The sequence below is a fragment of the Oxyura jamaicensis genome, chromosome 6 (assembly GCF_011077185.1).
Source record: "Oxyura jamaicensis isolate SHBP4307 breed ruddy duck chromosome 6, BPBGC_Ojam_1.0, whole genome shotgun sequence".
Lineage (NCBI taxonomy): Eukaryota > Metazoa > Chordata > Aves > Anseriformes > Anatidae > Oxyura > Oxyura jamaicensis.
The window spans coordinates 15,700,114-15,715,027 of NC_048898.1; the positions used below are offsets into that span (position 1 = coordinate 15,700,114).

The 14,914-nt window shown below is 38.9% G+C and overlaps 1 protein-coding gene across 3 annotated transcripts in view; it reads right to left on the reverse strand.

Annotated features, from left to right (window-relative positions):
- Positions 1 to 14,467, reverse strand: part of ZSWIM8 (zinc finger SWIM-type containing 8) — a 67,530-nt gene extending 53,063 nt beyond the window's left edge. The window contains exon 1 of one of the 3 annotated variants that reach the window (XM_035329732.1): positions 14,199 to 14,467. In XM_035329732.1, the coding sequence (XP_035185623.1) occupies positions 14,199 to 14,376 (178 nt within the window). In that variant the 5' untranslated portion in view covers positions 14,377 to 14,467. The remainder of the gene's footprint in view (positions 1 to 14,198) is intronic. The other 2 variants (XM_035329731.1, XM_035329730.1) reach the window with 2 other exon arrangements.
- Positions 14,468 to 14,914: the final 447 nt, after the last annotated feature.

A 14,914-nucleotide genomic window follows, 5' to 3' on the forward strand; every position in this document is an offset into this window, starting at 1 on the left:
TAAAAATAAGTAAATAAAACAGCTGACTTAACTTTGCTGTCAGAGAAGTAACATCACCACTGTCCTAAGATCAAGCATAGAGACTGCAACCCAAAACAATTTTTGTTAAGGAAGCCAAGAACCTAACTGAGTAGGGATCCTACATGCTCAACTCCTTCTCATATATGGAGTCCTACATATTCACCTCCTACTCATATTCAACTCCTACTGGTGGCTGCTTCAATATTAAAGTGAGTTATAAAGCATTTTATCTTGAGGTTATTGTTTTTAAAGTTACATCTTTGAAATTGTAAAGCGCTGAAGTATTAGGTCAACTTCTCCTAACACTTCCACAAGATTTCACGATGCACAAAAAAAAGCTGGTCTTTATAATCCTATCCAATACCTGATATGAGAACTAAGCCTTAGAAGATGCACTGTGTTTGTGTAAGGCCCAAGAGTCTGAACCTACTACATGCCTAAATCAGTAGGAGTGTATCTAAAATCCCACAGAAATGTCTCAGCTTCCCTTGTAGAATTCTTCATTTCTCCCTACACAACCAACAGCCACCATACACTGCTGTATAAAATGGTTGTGACTTACCTTCAGAAAAGCATTCTTCTGAGATGCTCTAGTTACCAGCACCCCTGCTTTTAATGCTAAAACAATGCTGAAAAGAAGCAACCACAGATGAATGCAATACCTACTCAGAACTGAACAAAACAAAATAATTCAGTTGGAAGGGACATAAAAAGATCATTAAGTCCAACTGCCTGACCACTTCAAGGCTAACCAAAAGTTAAAGCATTTTATTGAGGGCATTATCCACATGCCTTTTGAACACTGACAGGCCTGGGGCATCAGCCACCTCATTAGAAACAGCTCCTCATGACAAGAAGCTACAATGTGCATGAAGATGAAGGCAAGCTTCTCAATACACCATGGAGCAACTGTTCACTTCTACCCCTCCCAACTTCATCTGTAGTCTCCTATGTCAGGAAGAATACTTTCAGAGACAAAATATCTGAGGGAATCCTCTCTTCAGGGCACCATGACATGTTAATAAGAAAAATAATCACTTCTGTTCTGTTATTCCTCTCTTCATCACTGGTGACCATGACTAAAGAGTTTCGGTATGTCCAAGTAACCTTTAATTGCCAAGTAGATAACCCTCAAAGGCCCTCTTGCACTTTCTAGGCTTAAGAATAGCCACACATATGAAAACTTTTTCTGCACTTCAAAGGTCAGCTGGCTGAAGAAGAGATTTACTTTCCTTCCTTATTAACTTGTCCTCTTGTCCTTAAAGCATCATAGTTACACACTCTTCATATATTGGAAACAAGATCTCTAGAAAGAACACTTGATTCAAGCATCAGAGCCGCTGGATGAGGCAAAGGTGGAAAGCTACACGTTATATTTAATAACCAAAAAGATGTTTGATAGAGAGAAGGAGGGAGATAAAGGTGAAAGCAAAATCCATGATTTCTAATCTCCCAGACAGGAATACTTGAACTTTCTTTCCTCTATCACTAAACTCAAACTCCTAAGATTCTAGTCACTTAAGTTCTGCCTCACAGTTCACATAAGATTTTGTTGCAAACACATACAAAGTACCTACAGAAAGCATCTGCTCTCAGCATATGTCAGAATCTCTCCAAACGCAAGTCAAAACCAGATCACAACAGAAAGCTGTATTTTCCATTTAATTCTATTGCTTCACCTGTGCAATGACTGTGAAAATCTTGTGCACAGAGCTGCGCTGACGAAATGGGAGTATCTGATGTTATGCTGATGCCTTATGCGAGATGAGATCTATTTGTCTCTCCATAAGCTCTGAATCTCAAGAACAAAATGTCAGCAAGCTCTTTTCTAAACACTCACCCACTCTAACATGATTGAGGTCCAAAAACTGTAATACCAGCATTAGGCAGGCAATGCAGCATTCACAACTTGACAACCTCCTCTGGAAATGCAGACAAGAAAGTTCTTAATCCAATCACCCATCACCCTTATGTTTCCCTCCTTTAAAAAAAAAGAAGAAGAAGAAAAAAAAAAAAAAAAATCATTTCAAAAAAGAGCAGCCTGGGCAAGCAACTGACAGCTGTTAGAAAACCTAAATGAACAGCAGATTTTTGTAAAGAAAGACAGACAGTGCTACAAAACACTGTATTCATGCCAGTGCTGGCCAAGGTTTCACAACAAATTGGGCAGCTCACATTCAGAATAACTCCACAGCTGATGAAGCAGATCAGCTGCAGGCTAAGTCATTTTCCCGGCGCTGTTACCCCTCACACTCCATGCAGAAGCACACTGCATAACCTGCATTGTGCATTCAGAGCACAGAGATCAAACAGCTTCTGTTTCCTCAAAGGAAGGCTCGGTGCCACCACTTATTTCCACTTCTGCCCCGCACAAAGTATTTTATAATCTCAGAATTTGAAATTAACCATGGTGGCTGACAACAAACAAGCAAGTTACAAAGACCACCAGGGACCAGATATTATTCTGAACGCAGACAGTGGAATACAAACACAAATCAAAAACCCAGACTGCATCCCAGCTGAGCATCTATATCAAGAAGTATTGGTAGGTTTTCTAATGCTGTAAGGATGTCACACCATGCAATATACAGCATTTAATGTGCTGCTCTCTACCATTAGTATTCGTCCTTAAGTATTACATGCAAAATTAATCTCTAACCAGCTTTCTCCTAGGCCTAAATCCCAGAGCGGTATCGCTTGGCCTCCAAATAAATGCACTGGCCAACACTGAAGTGCTGCATTACTGAGCATTATCAGAATGAGATCAGGCCAATTTTATTCACCTCTAGGGTGAAAAAAATTAATTAAACATCTGTCAGAACCTAAAAGAAGATACCACCCTTTAGTATCACCAATGCAAAACCATTACAGATTTAAAAAACTGTTTCCACAAACAAGAGTCAAAAGAAGTTAGATAACTAAATGTTTCAGAAAAAAATCTCACCTGACTCCTATTTTTACTTCCTTTGGTTTTGTTAAAATCTCCCCCAAATCTAACCTCAGGTCTAGGGCTTTATGGGAGGTTACAAAGCCCACTCAGTGATGTCCCTCAACTCTAGAGTCTCCCTCTGCAGCTGAAAGGTGCAGCACAGCAGCCTGCGACCAGCCCCAAGTGCTGCTGCAGGACACACGCTCCCAAAGGCAGCAGTCCCCAGCCTTCCTCAAGCTCTCCATCCCGCAGCAATTACATTTCCATTTCCTCTCACTAGCAGTAAGGCATCTGCCTGATCATTCCTTGGTATCCTGCAGTTGGAAAAAGTTCCTCCTCTAACAAGAAATGACTTCTCTTCCACTTCCCTCCCCTCCCCTGGAGAGGGAACAACAGGGCGGAGAAGCCACCTCGACACAAAGCTGAGTCTCGAGGAATACATGGAACAAGCCAGCAGCTACACAATGTTCTCAGAGAAGGAACTAATTACAAGTACATCTATCACTTTCAGTGCACAAAAATAATGACAAATGCAACACAAGAAAGCTGTGAGGCACTGATTAAATAAAATCCACTGCATTAATTTGCTTAGTCAGATGGGCAATACCTTCCAAGACATTTCCAACATCACAGGACTGAAGCAAAGTCAACCATCTTCTGAAAATGTCTACAGAAGTCTTGAAGCATTTGCTGCTCGTAACCAGCAAGGGAACACTAACTCCCTGTCCTTGAGAAGGTTAAGCAGCTTAGCTGACCCCACACATGACTGCTTTAAAAGCAATCCATTAGTCAATTAAAACTTCCAAAGGCATTCAGAGTCAAATACAACTAACTTAGCTGTGTCAGATCACCGCCTCTTCAAACTATGCATGAAAGTTATATGCAGGTGTAAGTTGCAAATATTGTCACACCTGGCCCATCCAGCTAGCTCCGGCAAATGCATTTACAGCTGCTTTTCCCTTTTTCTCCCGTCTCAGCATCTACTGACCTAAATATGAGATAGCAAATGTAATTACAAGTAATATGCAGCAGAAACTGTAAACAGCTCAAGAGAATTATTAAATGATGCCCTACAGACTTCACCAAAGTATTAGATTCTCATAAGAAGTCATTTCATTTTTAGAGCTATTAATTACATCTTTACTTACCAGCAGGACTACAATGGAGCTTAAATGTCAAATACTTAACAATAATTTTTACATCAGCCATCAGTGCTTCCTAAAAGCATGGAACTAAGGCATTCAAGCCATCATCAAGCTCTTCAATTAGCTTCTAACACAGATTAACAAGAATTCATGTTTGTACACTCTCCAGAGGATGGGCCAGATGTAAATTTATCAAGAATTCCAGTACAGGGATATTACAAAGAAAAAAAAAAAAAGGGGGGCAAGTTTGAAGAATAACATTTTGTTAATACATGAAGTCAGACAAATTTGAACATACACTGAGATCTGTAAAAGCTGAAGCCCTTCAAACACAAGAAGCAAGACACACAGATTCCGTAAGGTCATACAATATTCAATGTTCACAGCTTCAGCAAATTTTTTTTGTATTTCAAGGAAGAATCTGTCGCATACATTGGCAAGATGCCAGTAATAACGGTTTGGCTACACATAGGCACTGTTTTAATGAATCTATCTAAAAGAGAGTCCTGATGGTAACTTGGCTACATTCACTTTAAGGCCACCTCACTTTTTCCATTCTTGAATTCTGTCTGGGGAGACATGCTTAAAGCTGGATCTTTAATGAACTTTAGCCTAATGAACAAAAAAGCATCAATTAACTTTTTGCACTAGTTTATCTGGGAAAGAAAAAGTAAAACAAAGTCCCATACTAACCAGATTTTAAAATACCTAAGTTTTCATTTTCAGAGCTCCACCAGTGCATTAATCCTGTTTACCAGTACTTCTGGGTAGCAAAGAATGATCATCACCTACTCACAATTTTTCCTCTCTTTAAATGATGAGGAAGCCAGAATTGGTGGCGCAGGTGCTCACCAGCCCACCTCAGTAAATGTCTTAACTCATTAGATCTCACTCATGAGTGAAAAATATGGCTGGATGGCCTCCTGTAAATATTCTCATTGCTTGCAGACGAATTCTGTGTGATACTTCTTTTAGCACACTATTTACATTTTTGTAAAAAAATGTGGACCTTTCTCCTCTTTTTGGGAGGGTGTCTCTGACCTTCTTTTCCATTTTGTTGAATCTATTCCCCCTTCTGCATTACAGCATCCAGCTTCTCTCCCATGAACAAACAGGATTGCTTCTGAAGACATATTTTTTCATCCTCCCTCTATCTTATTTTTTCCATTTCTTGTACATGCCAATTTCATACAAAAAAAAAGGAGCTTGAAAGCTCCACTACTTGTCCCACAGCCACAAACTAAACCTAGTGGACCAAAGAAAGGCATAAGTCATTGAGGCATCAGAAAATAACACTTGGGTCTGCTGCCTGCAGCAGCCAAATGAGGATGTTACGAATTTCTTTAAAGACACTATTCCTGCAACCTCTTCAGGTTTCCCTCTTCTGTGAAAAGAGAATGTCTCAATTTCCAATTTTTTTCAGTGCTGCCAATTTAACAATAGACTTTTATTTAAATACAGAAAAATCAGTACAAAGATTTGCCCATTGAATATAATGCATCTTAAACATGTTTGACTTAGTTTATACTGTTCAATACTTATATTTTCTCCTTTTTATGTTTTGTTGGAGCAATCTAGAAACACTAATAATTCAGAATAGCAATACTATTTCATTAAAAACAGATACTTTTCACAGCGTTATTTTTCTCAAAATATGCAATTCCAGAAGATTTTAGGTAACAAGTATAGCCTGAGTGTTCCTTTGTTTCATTCTTTTAGAAGACATTGTTTCCCGCTGTATTTAAGCAAATATAAATGAATTAAACATACTAGAAACGACAGACTTTTCATAAGCCATGCCCTTAACTTTTAAAGCACCATCAAAAAAATGTGGTCAAAGATATCGGTTTCAGTGTTTTCTGATAAAAATGATGGAAAAGTAGTAAGTGGCACAATCCACAGACTTGCCAGAATGTTACTGCCATTCCACAGATGAAGAAACCAAAAAGCACACAAATTCAAAGGAGTATGAGAATCTTCTGGTTGGTAACCCTATGCTTCTGGCCCCAGACTACAGGATCAGAGCAAGAAACTGAGAAAAGTGTGATATGGTATTTTTTAAATTAAAACTGACATTCTAAATATTTTGTATATTATGCATCACTGTTCTTTAATCTTAAAAAAATCCTAATGTTTTAAAGAGTTGATATATATATGTGTGCTTTCAATTTTACTTTTGGAATGTCTGGAAGGGGGGCACAAAAGAGAAGGAGGGAGGAAAGAGCTTAATACAAATAAAGTGCATTAAAATAAAGTTGAAAAGTAACATTTAGCCATGACTCTATTTTAAATTACCCTTACAACTGCTCTTTAGTCTTACAGTTGGATAGATGACAAAAAAAAAGCTGTTGGTAAAGAAAAAATCTTAGAGATGTCTACACTTTAAGAGCTAAAGAGTAAATTTGCTTTGACTTTTTACTTAAGATATGAAAACAGCAAGCATATCAAAATTAATTATAGATATTTTAAACAGACAAACATTTACTCCAAAACTTCATTAAAGTATGTAAAACATCTTTTGAAGCTGTACATTCCTTTCTTCCCCTGGAACAAAGTCCTAATAACTAGTACACCAGACAATTAAAAGGAGATGGTTTCTGTTCCCAGTTTTATAACTGGCATACAAGCTGTATGCCATATAAGTTGTATCACTCCACAACCACTGACTATCAAGAACTTGCTATGGACAAGAAACCTCTCTCCCACTCACTAAACCAAGTTACAGTAATATGTACACACTTCCCTTTAATTCTGTGCAAGTTTAAAACATGTAAGGACACCTTTGTTCCACCTGGGAGCTTGTAGACTAACTTAACTCTTTAAAAAACTGGGCATCAAAACCAAGCAAGGTTTCATAAAGTAGGCTGTAAAAAAAGCTGCTTTCTCAGTTTCTCTGAAAATGAATATCCATTTAGGTACTCAAACCATTTCTAATCCTCTACCAAACTTTCATGGCTGTAACTACTGATTTTACATTTACTTAAAAATGAACTTTACCATAGTTACTACACAAGTTCACTTCTTTTCTCACTTCTTCTTTTCTCACCAAAGACACAAGAAATGTATACTGCACAAAAGGTGCTATTTTTCCATAAACAGGTTATATTATGACTTTATCGCTGCTCCTCAAACAGAATTGCAATTCCAGACTTGTAAACTTGCATATTAAACTGCATTTAACTGGTGCCTCTTCAAACATAAAGATCATGCCTCTATATTAAGCAACACCACTACAAAGTAAGAGGTGTATGAAGCTGACGATAGCTGAATGCAATTTATGAAGCTACCAGGCCACTTCTGCATAGTGAACAAGCCTGCCTGGCTTCTGAAAGCTCCCATCACTTTCTGAACTCAGCAACTTCCAAAAAGATCTCCAATGGTCAAGTGAAGAGTCGCAAGGATTCACCCCCACTGTAGGATGTTAACTCTTCAAAAGCAAACCCAGAAAATGCAGGTTCTGAAATTGTGTCATCTGCCTACAAATGAAAATGCATCTTGTGAGTAGCCAAGCTCTAATTTTAAATCTCCCAAGGTTTACATTAGGACAGGAATTACATCTTCTCCTGTACTTTTTAAGAATTATCAGGGGATAAAGAAAAATCTGGTCTCTTTTGCTCCTGATATAATCAGCAACACTGCAGAAGCAGCACCAACATCTTCAGTTTCATTCCCCACAGCTTCTCTGACGGGTCACCCCAGATACGCAGAGGGAGCACGGCTCAAAGCACAAGGCTTTCTGCAGTGGCTGTAAGGCACACAAAGTTAGTCTCGCACTTGCTCTTCCTGCTCGCAGCACCGGATCATACAAATATTCAAATACATTAATTTAATGAAGAAAACAACTTTTGCTGTCAGCATTCAAAGTGACTTATGCAAGAGACACATGTATAAGCATTAAAAGAAAATGCTGTTTTAACATGCATTATCCTGGGTAAAATAATCAATAAAAGACATTTGCATTTCATTGCCAAATTAATTTGTTCAGATAACCACATACTTCAAGCATGAAGTGTAGCTTGAGGTGTTTTTGTCTTCACTTTGTTTTTTACCTCAGGAAAGAGCTAGTTACCTACAGGTAAAAAATAATAATAATGATAAAACTTGCCCCCTAGCAATAAAGAACAGGTCAAAGAAAAAAAAATGGTGGGAAGGATGTTGGATACAAAGACATGGATAATAAACAAAGGAAGAGAGCATGATCCAGAGTCTAGAATCAAAGCTGAATCCTTGTCATTGCTTCCCTGGAAGTGAGCATGTCACAGAGAAGAACCCCTATAGCATCAGTCCACCTGAAATTCAAAGAGAGGACCTGTGATCTCTGGTCATTCAGCAACACAGGGTGAAAGGAGCAAGAAAATAAACACAAAAAGTAAAACCCATGGGGATCAGGAAGGTCTCCCCGTACAAAGATGAGACATTATAATATGGAAGAATGTGCAAGACTTCTCATGAGGAGAAGCTTGTTTAAAGGAAGAGGTCCGAAGACAGCAACAGAGTTACACCATTTAAATTCGGCCATTTAAAATTGCAGTAGTAAAGGCACATCTTTTCCTGATATGTGGATTCCCCAGTTCCATTCCTGAAGAGAAGGGTACACACTTGCAGTTATCTGAAAAAGGCTCGGAAAAATGTAAAAGTGGCAAATGTATGAGAGTCATTCAGCTTGTCATCTTCCCAAAACACAGAGGTATCACTGCTTTATGAAACAATCTTTTTGTTTAGTAGAAACTTCTAGACAGCTTCTGAAATCTGCATCCCTGCTCCGAAGCGGTGCATTTATTTATGCCAATCAGTCTTGATAAATGGCAGGCTCCAGAGTTTCTTCAGTACTTTCAGCTCTAATTAGTTGACATCATGTTTGGACCTTGGACAACCTTTCCACAACACTCAACTTGAACTTTTGCTGCTGCTATACAGTGAGTCACCACTACCAATCACCATGCATAATGGGATGGAGTACAAAAACAGGTGAAATCCACTTACTAGGGTGAGAAAATATAGAGAAACCTATTTTCTAAGCCTTCACTTTCATGTTACCTTTCCTCTTTGGACGGCTGATCTCCACTCATTTCATAAGCATTTGCAATATCTCCTCACTAACATTCCGATTTTTAATTCCTCTGAAGGAACTCATTAGGCAGCTATACAATACTCTTGCTTAATGGTTATTGTTTGGGGTTTTTTAATGTTACCAGCGAGCTTGGACATATTATAACAGATATTTGAGCTAAAACATATTTGTCATGTTATAGTACATTAAAAAACACACACAAATAAGATGCATTACATCTGTATCTCCCAGAAGTACAAGCTGATTACATAAGCTCCCTCTCAATACCAGAGGCACAAATGAAGTAGGAAAAAATCAATTGTAGCTATAATACTCAGCAACAGGCAGCAACAAAACTGCAGCAAACCATGGAGTGTTCATTTCCAGCTTCCTCAGGCTCTGAGTGGATACTTTGGATGACACCAACACCCTTCTCAACAAGAACAAGAGTCTGAAGAGCACAGTATAAATTTGAAAGTGTGGGTTTGTTCTTGTTTTGTTGTTGGGTTTAGTCTTCTGTTTTGTTTTTGACTTTGAATTGCTCTCTGAGCAAGGGTTAATTTTAATTTATTAAGTTGTTATTAGCAATTCTGAGAAAGGAGTGTTGCTCTCTAAGCTATTTATTCTTTACTCTTATAAATGAATGAAAATCAGTCACTGCCATTTTTCCAGTGCAGACACTGTTCCAGCTTTGATCAGGTTGTCTCTCTAAACTGATCACACCCTTACCTCAGGCTCTGCCTATTCTCTGCCAACCTTTCCCTCACTATGACTTGTATTTTTGAGGCACCATACCCAGTACTTAACACTGTGGGCATTCCTAACAGTTTGGAAGTATACAAATTTTCTGGGGCCGGATAACAAGAATATTTTGTAGGAGATTACTGCCTGCATCAGTTCGTAGTGTAGTTTAAGGGTTTTTTGCCATATGGTATGCAACAGTTACAGGAAAGAAAGAAAGACCAAGCTTTAGCACTATAATCACTATTGATTACAGTTTCAATGCAACTCATTATTACACTTCCAGTATAAGCCAGTGTGAATGAATAAATGCAGACTGAGCAGAAAGTATTGTGAGCACATTATTTAGCAATCCTACAGTATTTACAGCAACTTCTTAAGTGTTTGGTAAACACTGATGCTTCAGAAACTGTAAAGGACTAAGGGTGGGAAAAAGCTTAGACGCTTTCAAGAAGAAACAAAGGCGTAGTAGGTTTGGAGCGTACTTCAACGCACACTCTAAGACCTCTGTTGCAAAAATACTTATGTAATCATAACTGATGGCAAAACCTCTGCAGGTACACCAGGCTGATTTTAATTGCCAATGAAAAAAATGCAGCTATTTTTAAAAGTGAGAAGGGAAATCAGACAACCATACTGCCTCTCAGAATGGTTTCCAGGGAACAAAAGACTGTCTAGAAAACTGGGGAAATGGCAAATTCATTGGTAGAAAGGTGATAAATTGCTGAAGTGTAGCTTGATATGGAAGAAAGTGAGTTAGAGCCATAAACCAACTTGGGGAAGTAGGCGGTTCTGAAAACACTGCAAAGACTTCAAAACGTCTTCAAACATTGAAGTTCTTCAAAACGTTTGTTCACACGAACTTCAGGGGTGAATTCAGTCCTCCTGTTACTTTATTCAGGTAGTACAACTGCAAGCTTCTCATCAATGATGTATTTAGTCAAATATATTACTAGGATTATCTCACTCAAAATGAATAAAGATGGGGAAAAACAAGCAATCAAGGAAGCCTAGTGTGAGAAGAAGCCATTTCTAAAACAGGTACAAAATTATTTAGTAAGTTCTAAATGACTCTTGGTTTTCCCAGAGCTGACATGCTTTGCTGAAATTTTGTCTGGACTTTCAGTACAGGTGAATCCATGGAAATTGTGAGGGGTCTCAAAATCCAAGCACATTAATTGGACACAATGCATTCATCCTTTTTATTATCAATCCTACATTTTTTAAAAAAACTCCTCTATAGAAAGTAACATATGAGGAATTTATCATAAGCCAGTAAAAATCAAGTTGAGGAAAAACAACCAGCTACAGTCCTGTTTTTTCTGATGCAACTACTCAAGATACTTGATTTTACAAAGAATTCAGTTCCAAGGATCATATTAGAAAAAATTAGACATTTTTCATTATTTTCATTATAAGACCTTTCATTATTTTTTTCTAGCACATTGACAGAGTGACTAACAAATAATAGCTCAGCAGTGAACACTGTCTCTATTTGCAACAAGACTTACTGTTAAATTTGCAGTAAGCATAACCATAATACAGAAAACACCCAAGCACAAAGTAAAATGTTGCAAAAAGTAAAAAAGCTGCAAGTGGTGGGGATGGTGGTTTGTTAGTTTGTTTAAGAAGAAGAATCCTTAGCCAGCAGTCTCTTCCCTCAGTCTCAAGGGGATTCTCTTTGAACTAATTAAAGAAGAATTGGAATCTCACAAGGACAAACTCGAAACAATTGAAAAAGCTAGAAATCGTCTCTATTACATAACTTGTCTGACTGATTCCAAATCAAAACACAGGCTGAGTTCCAAACTGGAGGAAAAAGCTAACAGATTATAGTTCCTCTTCTTTTCCTGTAGCTTTTAAAATTGAAGCTCTCTGTGTCTAACCTCATTTCATGTTTGCATAGGCAGCTACATCACAGGCCACTGCAAAATGGTAAACTGTGGAAACAGAAAACACACAAGCTGTACTTAGAATTATCACATTTTAGAAGACTCACTACAACTGACAACCCCAGGATCCAGCAAGTTCTTGACAGAAACTATTTTTCTGACTGGAAAAAAAAAAAAAAAATCAAAAAGAGGTGTTAAAAATAGTTAAATTTGTACAGGCTTTCTGGAATCCAAGCAGATCCCCGATGATGAAAGATTCCAAGTCAGAACAGACTCACTGGTAACACGCTGTGTATAGTAAAGTACCTGCAAGCGTTTCATGTTAGTAATACCATACGTGAACCCATAGAGTGGATAAATAATTATTTACGTAGCAATCCATGTTCACACACCTCTCACAATAACCCTGACCAGAGCCTGGGACCACCAGCAAACGCCTCAATAGCAGGCAACAGCATCCCTTCAGGATGTCTCTCTTGTTAAAGCAAAACTTTAGCACAAAGGAATTAAGTCTCCCCACAGATAAAACCTAAAAAGTATGAACCAAATACAAAAACTGCAACCTTTGCCTACACAGGTCTGCAGAACTCGGAACAGCAACATCTCCATATGGTGTAAATAATGACAATTATCACAACAATGATGTTAGCTGCTTAGCTTCCCATGTGAGGAAAGAGACCAAAGATTGCAATTATGTATAATCTGTTGAAGCAATTTTTCATTTTAATGCAACAACTGGATGACAGTAGCGAGAGCAATTGCTGCTTGCTTTTAATTCGATCAAGAGAGCTAAAGGAACTAGGCCAGGACCCAGAAAAACACAAAATCATACACTGAAGTACCGAAGAGCAGACAACTAAAAGCTCCACCACCTTTCCAAGTATCATTCTGACCTGCTGATCTCATACAAACCAGTTTCATACACCACTGTTAAACTACAGATATTCCACAGCAGCATGTTGTCAAAACTTCAGCTCTTTTCAAACAAGTTAATAATTTCAACAAGACTTAAAGCAACGTGAAGTTTACTGTGCCCATCCCTTACTTCTGCATCTCAGGATTTACACCTTTAAGAAAACAAACAATTCCAACACTGCTCACCTTCTTTACACACTCAGGATGTTCCATATGAAAACCAATGCATCCCACCAGCAGGAGCAGGATACAGAGCACTATCCACCTTGGGTGTGCATTCAGCATTTCTCTCTCTCCTTCTTTTTTTATTAAAGTTTCCATCCCGCCCTGAACTCTACTACGGATGAGTTGACAGATGCAGAAAGTTTCATATCTAGGACTAGGAACAGTTCTAATCGTTATTAAAAAATTCAGAACGTAAGCTACTCTGGAAAGCCTATGGTTAATGCAAAGTGTACTTTCTGGTCCTAATCCAGTGACAAGTGAACGTTTGTCCATAGTATAGCACTGCCGGATTTCAGCACAATTCATTATAAATTGCACTCTCTGTTCATAGAAGGCCAGCATTCAGAAGAGAATGAAGCTTTGCAGTTCAGATAGGGAGATATTAACAAGGCAGCTGATGGTCACGAAGGTCAGCAGTAACAGGAAAAGTACTGACTCTGGACTGAAAAAAAGAAAGGAGATAAAAGGAAGAGCAGAAAGGGCTCGTGTATCTTCTGTTAACTGTACATCTGGCTCTTCTTAGTGTAAACGCCACCTGAATTCTAGGGTCATGATGCATCACGATAAAAGACAAATTACATTTCAATTAAAAAAAAATCAAGCAAAGATTTAGTAGCTATACCATAAAGATTTTTTAATTTCTAATGCTGTCTACTTTTGTCTGCTATTAAAAAGAAAAGACTTATCGAAGGAAAAGAAATAAAACAACCATTTTGAAGCAGACACTGCAGTTTGCTCATTCCTTTGTCACAAACATAAGGCCCTCTTGCTTTACTACTACAAAAGAAAGTTTGTTATTTTAATAGAAAAGAGAAAAATGAAGAAAATAATAAGAAAAATAGATTGCTCTATACAAAGATGCCTGTACACAAGTAGTTTTACAGCAATTATAAAGACCTCTGTGAAACCTTTGTGTAGTGCAATCAGTGCGGCTGGGAACCAACCTATGTATAATTATTTCCAAATAAGTTTGTGGTTTGTTTACAGAAGGTTGTTTTTGGATTTCCGAGAGCAAGCCAGAAAATCACCTCAGAAAAGCAGAACTACAATAATACAGAGATCAGGCAGATGAAAGCTCACCCAACAGACTACTTTTTCTTAAGAACCCCAGTAAATTCTCAGTTTCAGTCTTTGTTCAAAAGTTATCCTCACAACTAGCCCGCATTTGACTTCTCTTTGCACTGCTGGTACTTCTGCAGATCTCCTAACCCAGCAACGCCCCCTCACCCCACAACTCCCACACGTCCAGAGAACAGCCCGAGGGAACTGTGTGATCTCACCTTTCATTTTGACAGTGGGCGAATTGGGTCCAGCTGATTGCTTCCTCCATCCTCTCCAGTTCTGGCAAAGGCTCTCTGCCTCAGAGATGAAGGAACAAAGAGAGTCCTCTTCAAAGTGATCAGAGTCTTCAAAGGAAAACCTCTCCCCGTCCTCCCACTCGGCAAACATGAGTTCCATCACATCCGACAAGCAATGTGGGGGGAAAAAAAAGAAACAGAACTGCTCGCTTTAACAGGTGGACGGGCTTGAGGACTCGTGTAATGCTTAAAATCTCGATTCGGTTCAGATCCCCATGCTACGGTACCAGGAAAGCAAGTGTTGTCTTGAAGTGGGAGAAGCAGGAAACCATCGCAAACTACGGGCGCTTGTAAAAAATCCCAGGAGACAAGTTTCGCTTTGTTTAAAAAAAGTTTGTTTTTGTTTTTGTTTTTTTAAAAAAAAAAGAAGAAAAAAATGAGAAAAAAAAAAAAAAAAAGTGTACGTCCGCAACGTGTACCAGAGCCCGGAGGTGTGGCTGGGGTGTGCGGAGGTGCTTCCAGCGCGTGTGACACGCGGAGCCCGGCCACCTCCAGCGCCGGGCGCCCCCGAGCCGCTGTCCCGCGGGTGCCGCTGTCCCTGAGCTCGTGCTTTGCTCACTCTCAGTGCACCAAGACCCACCCGGCGGCCCCGGGCCGGGGGAGCGACGCCTGCGGGGCGGGGGCCAACTTCCCCCGGG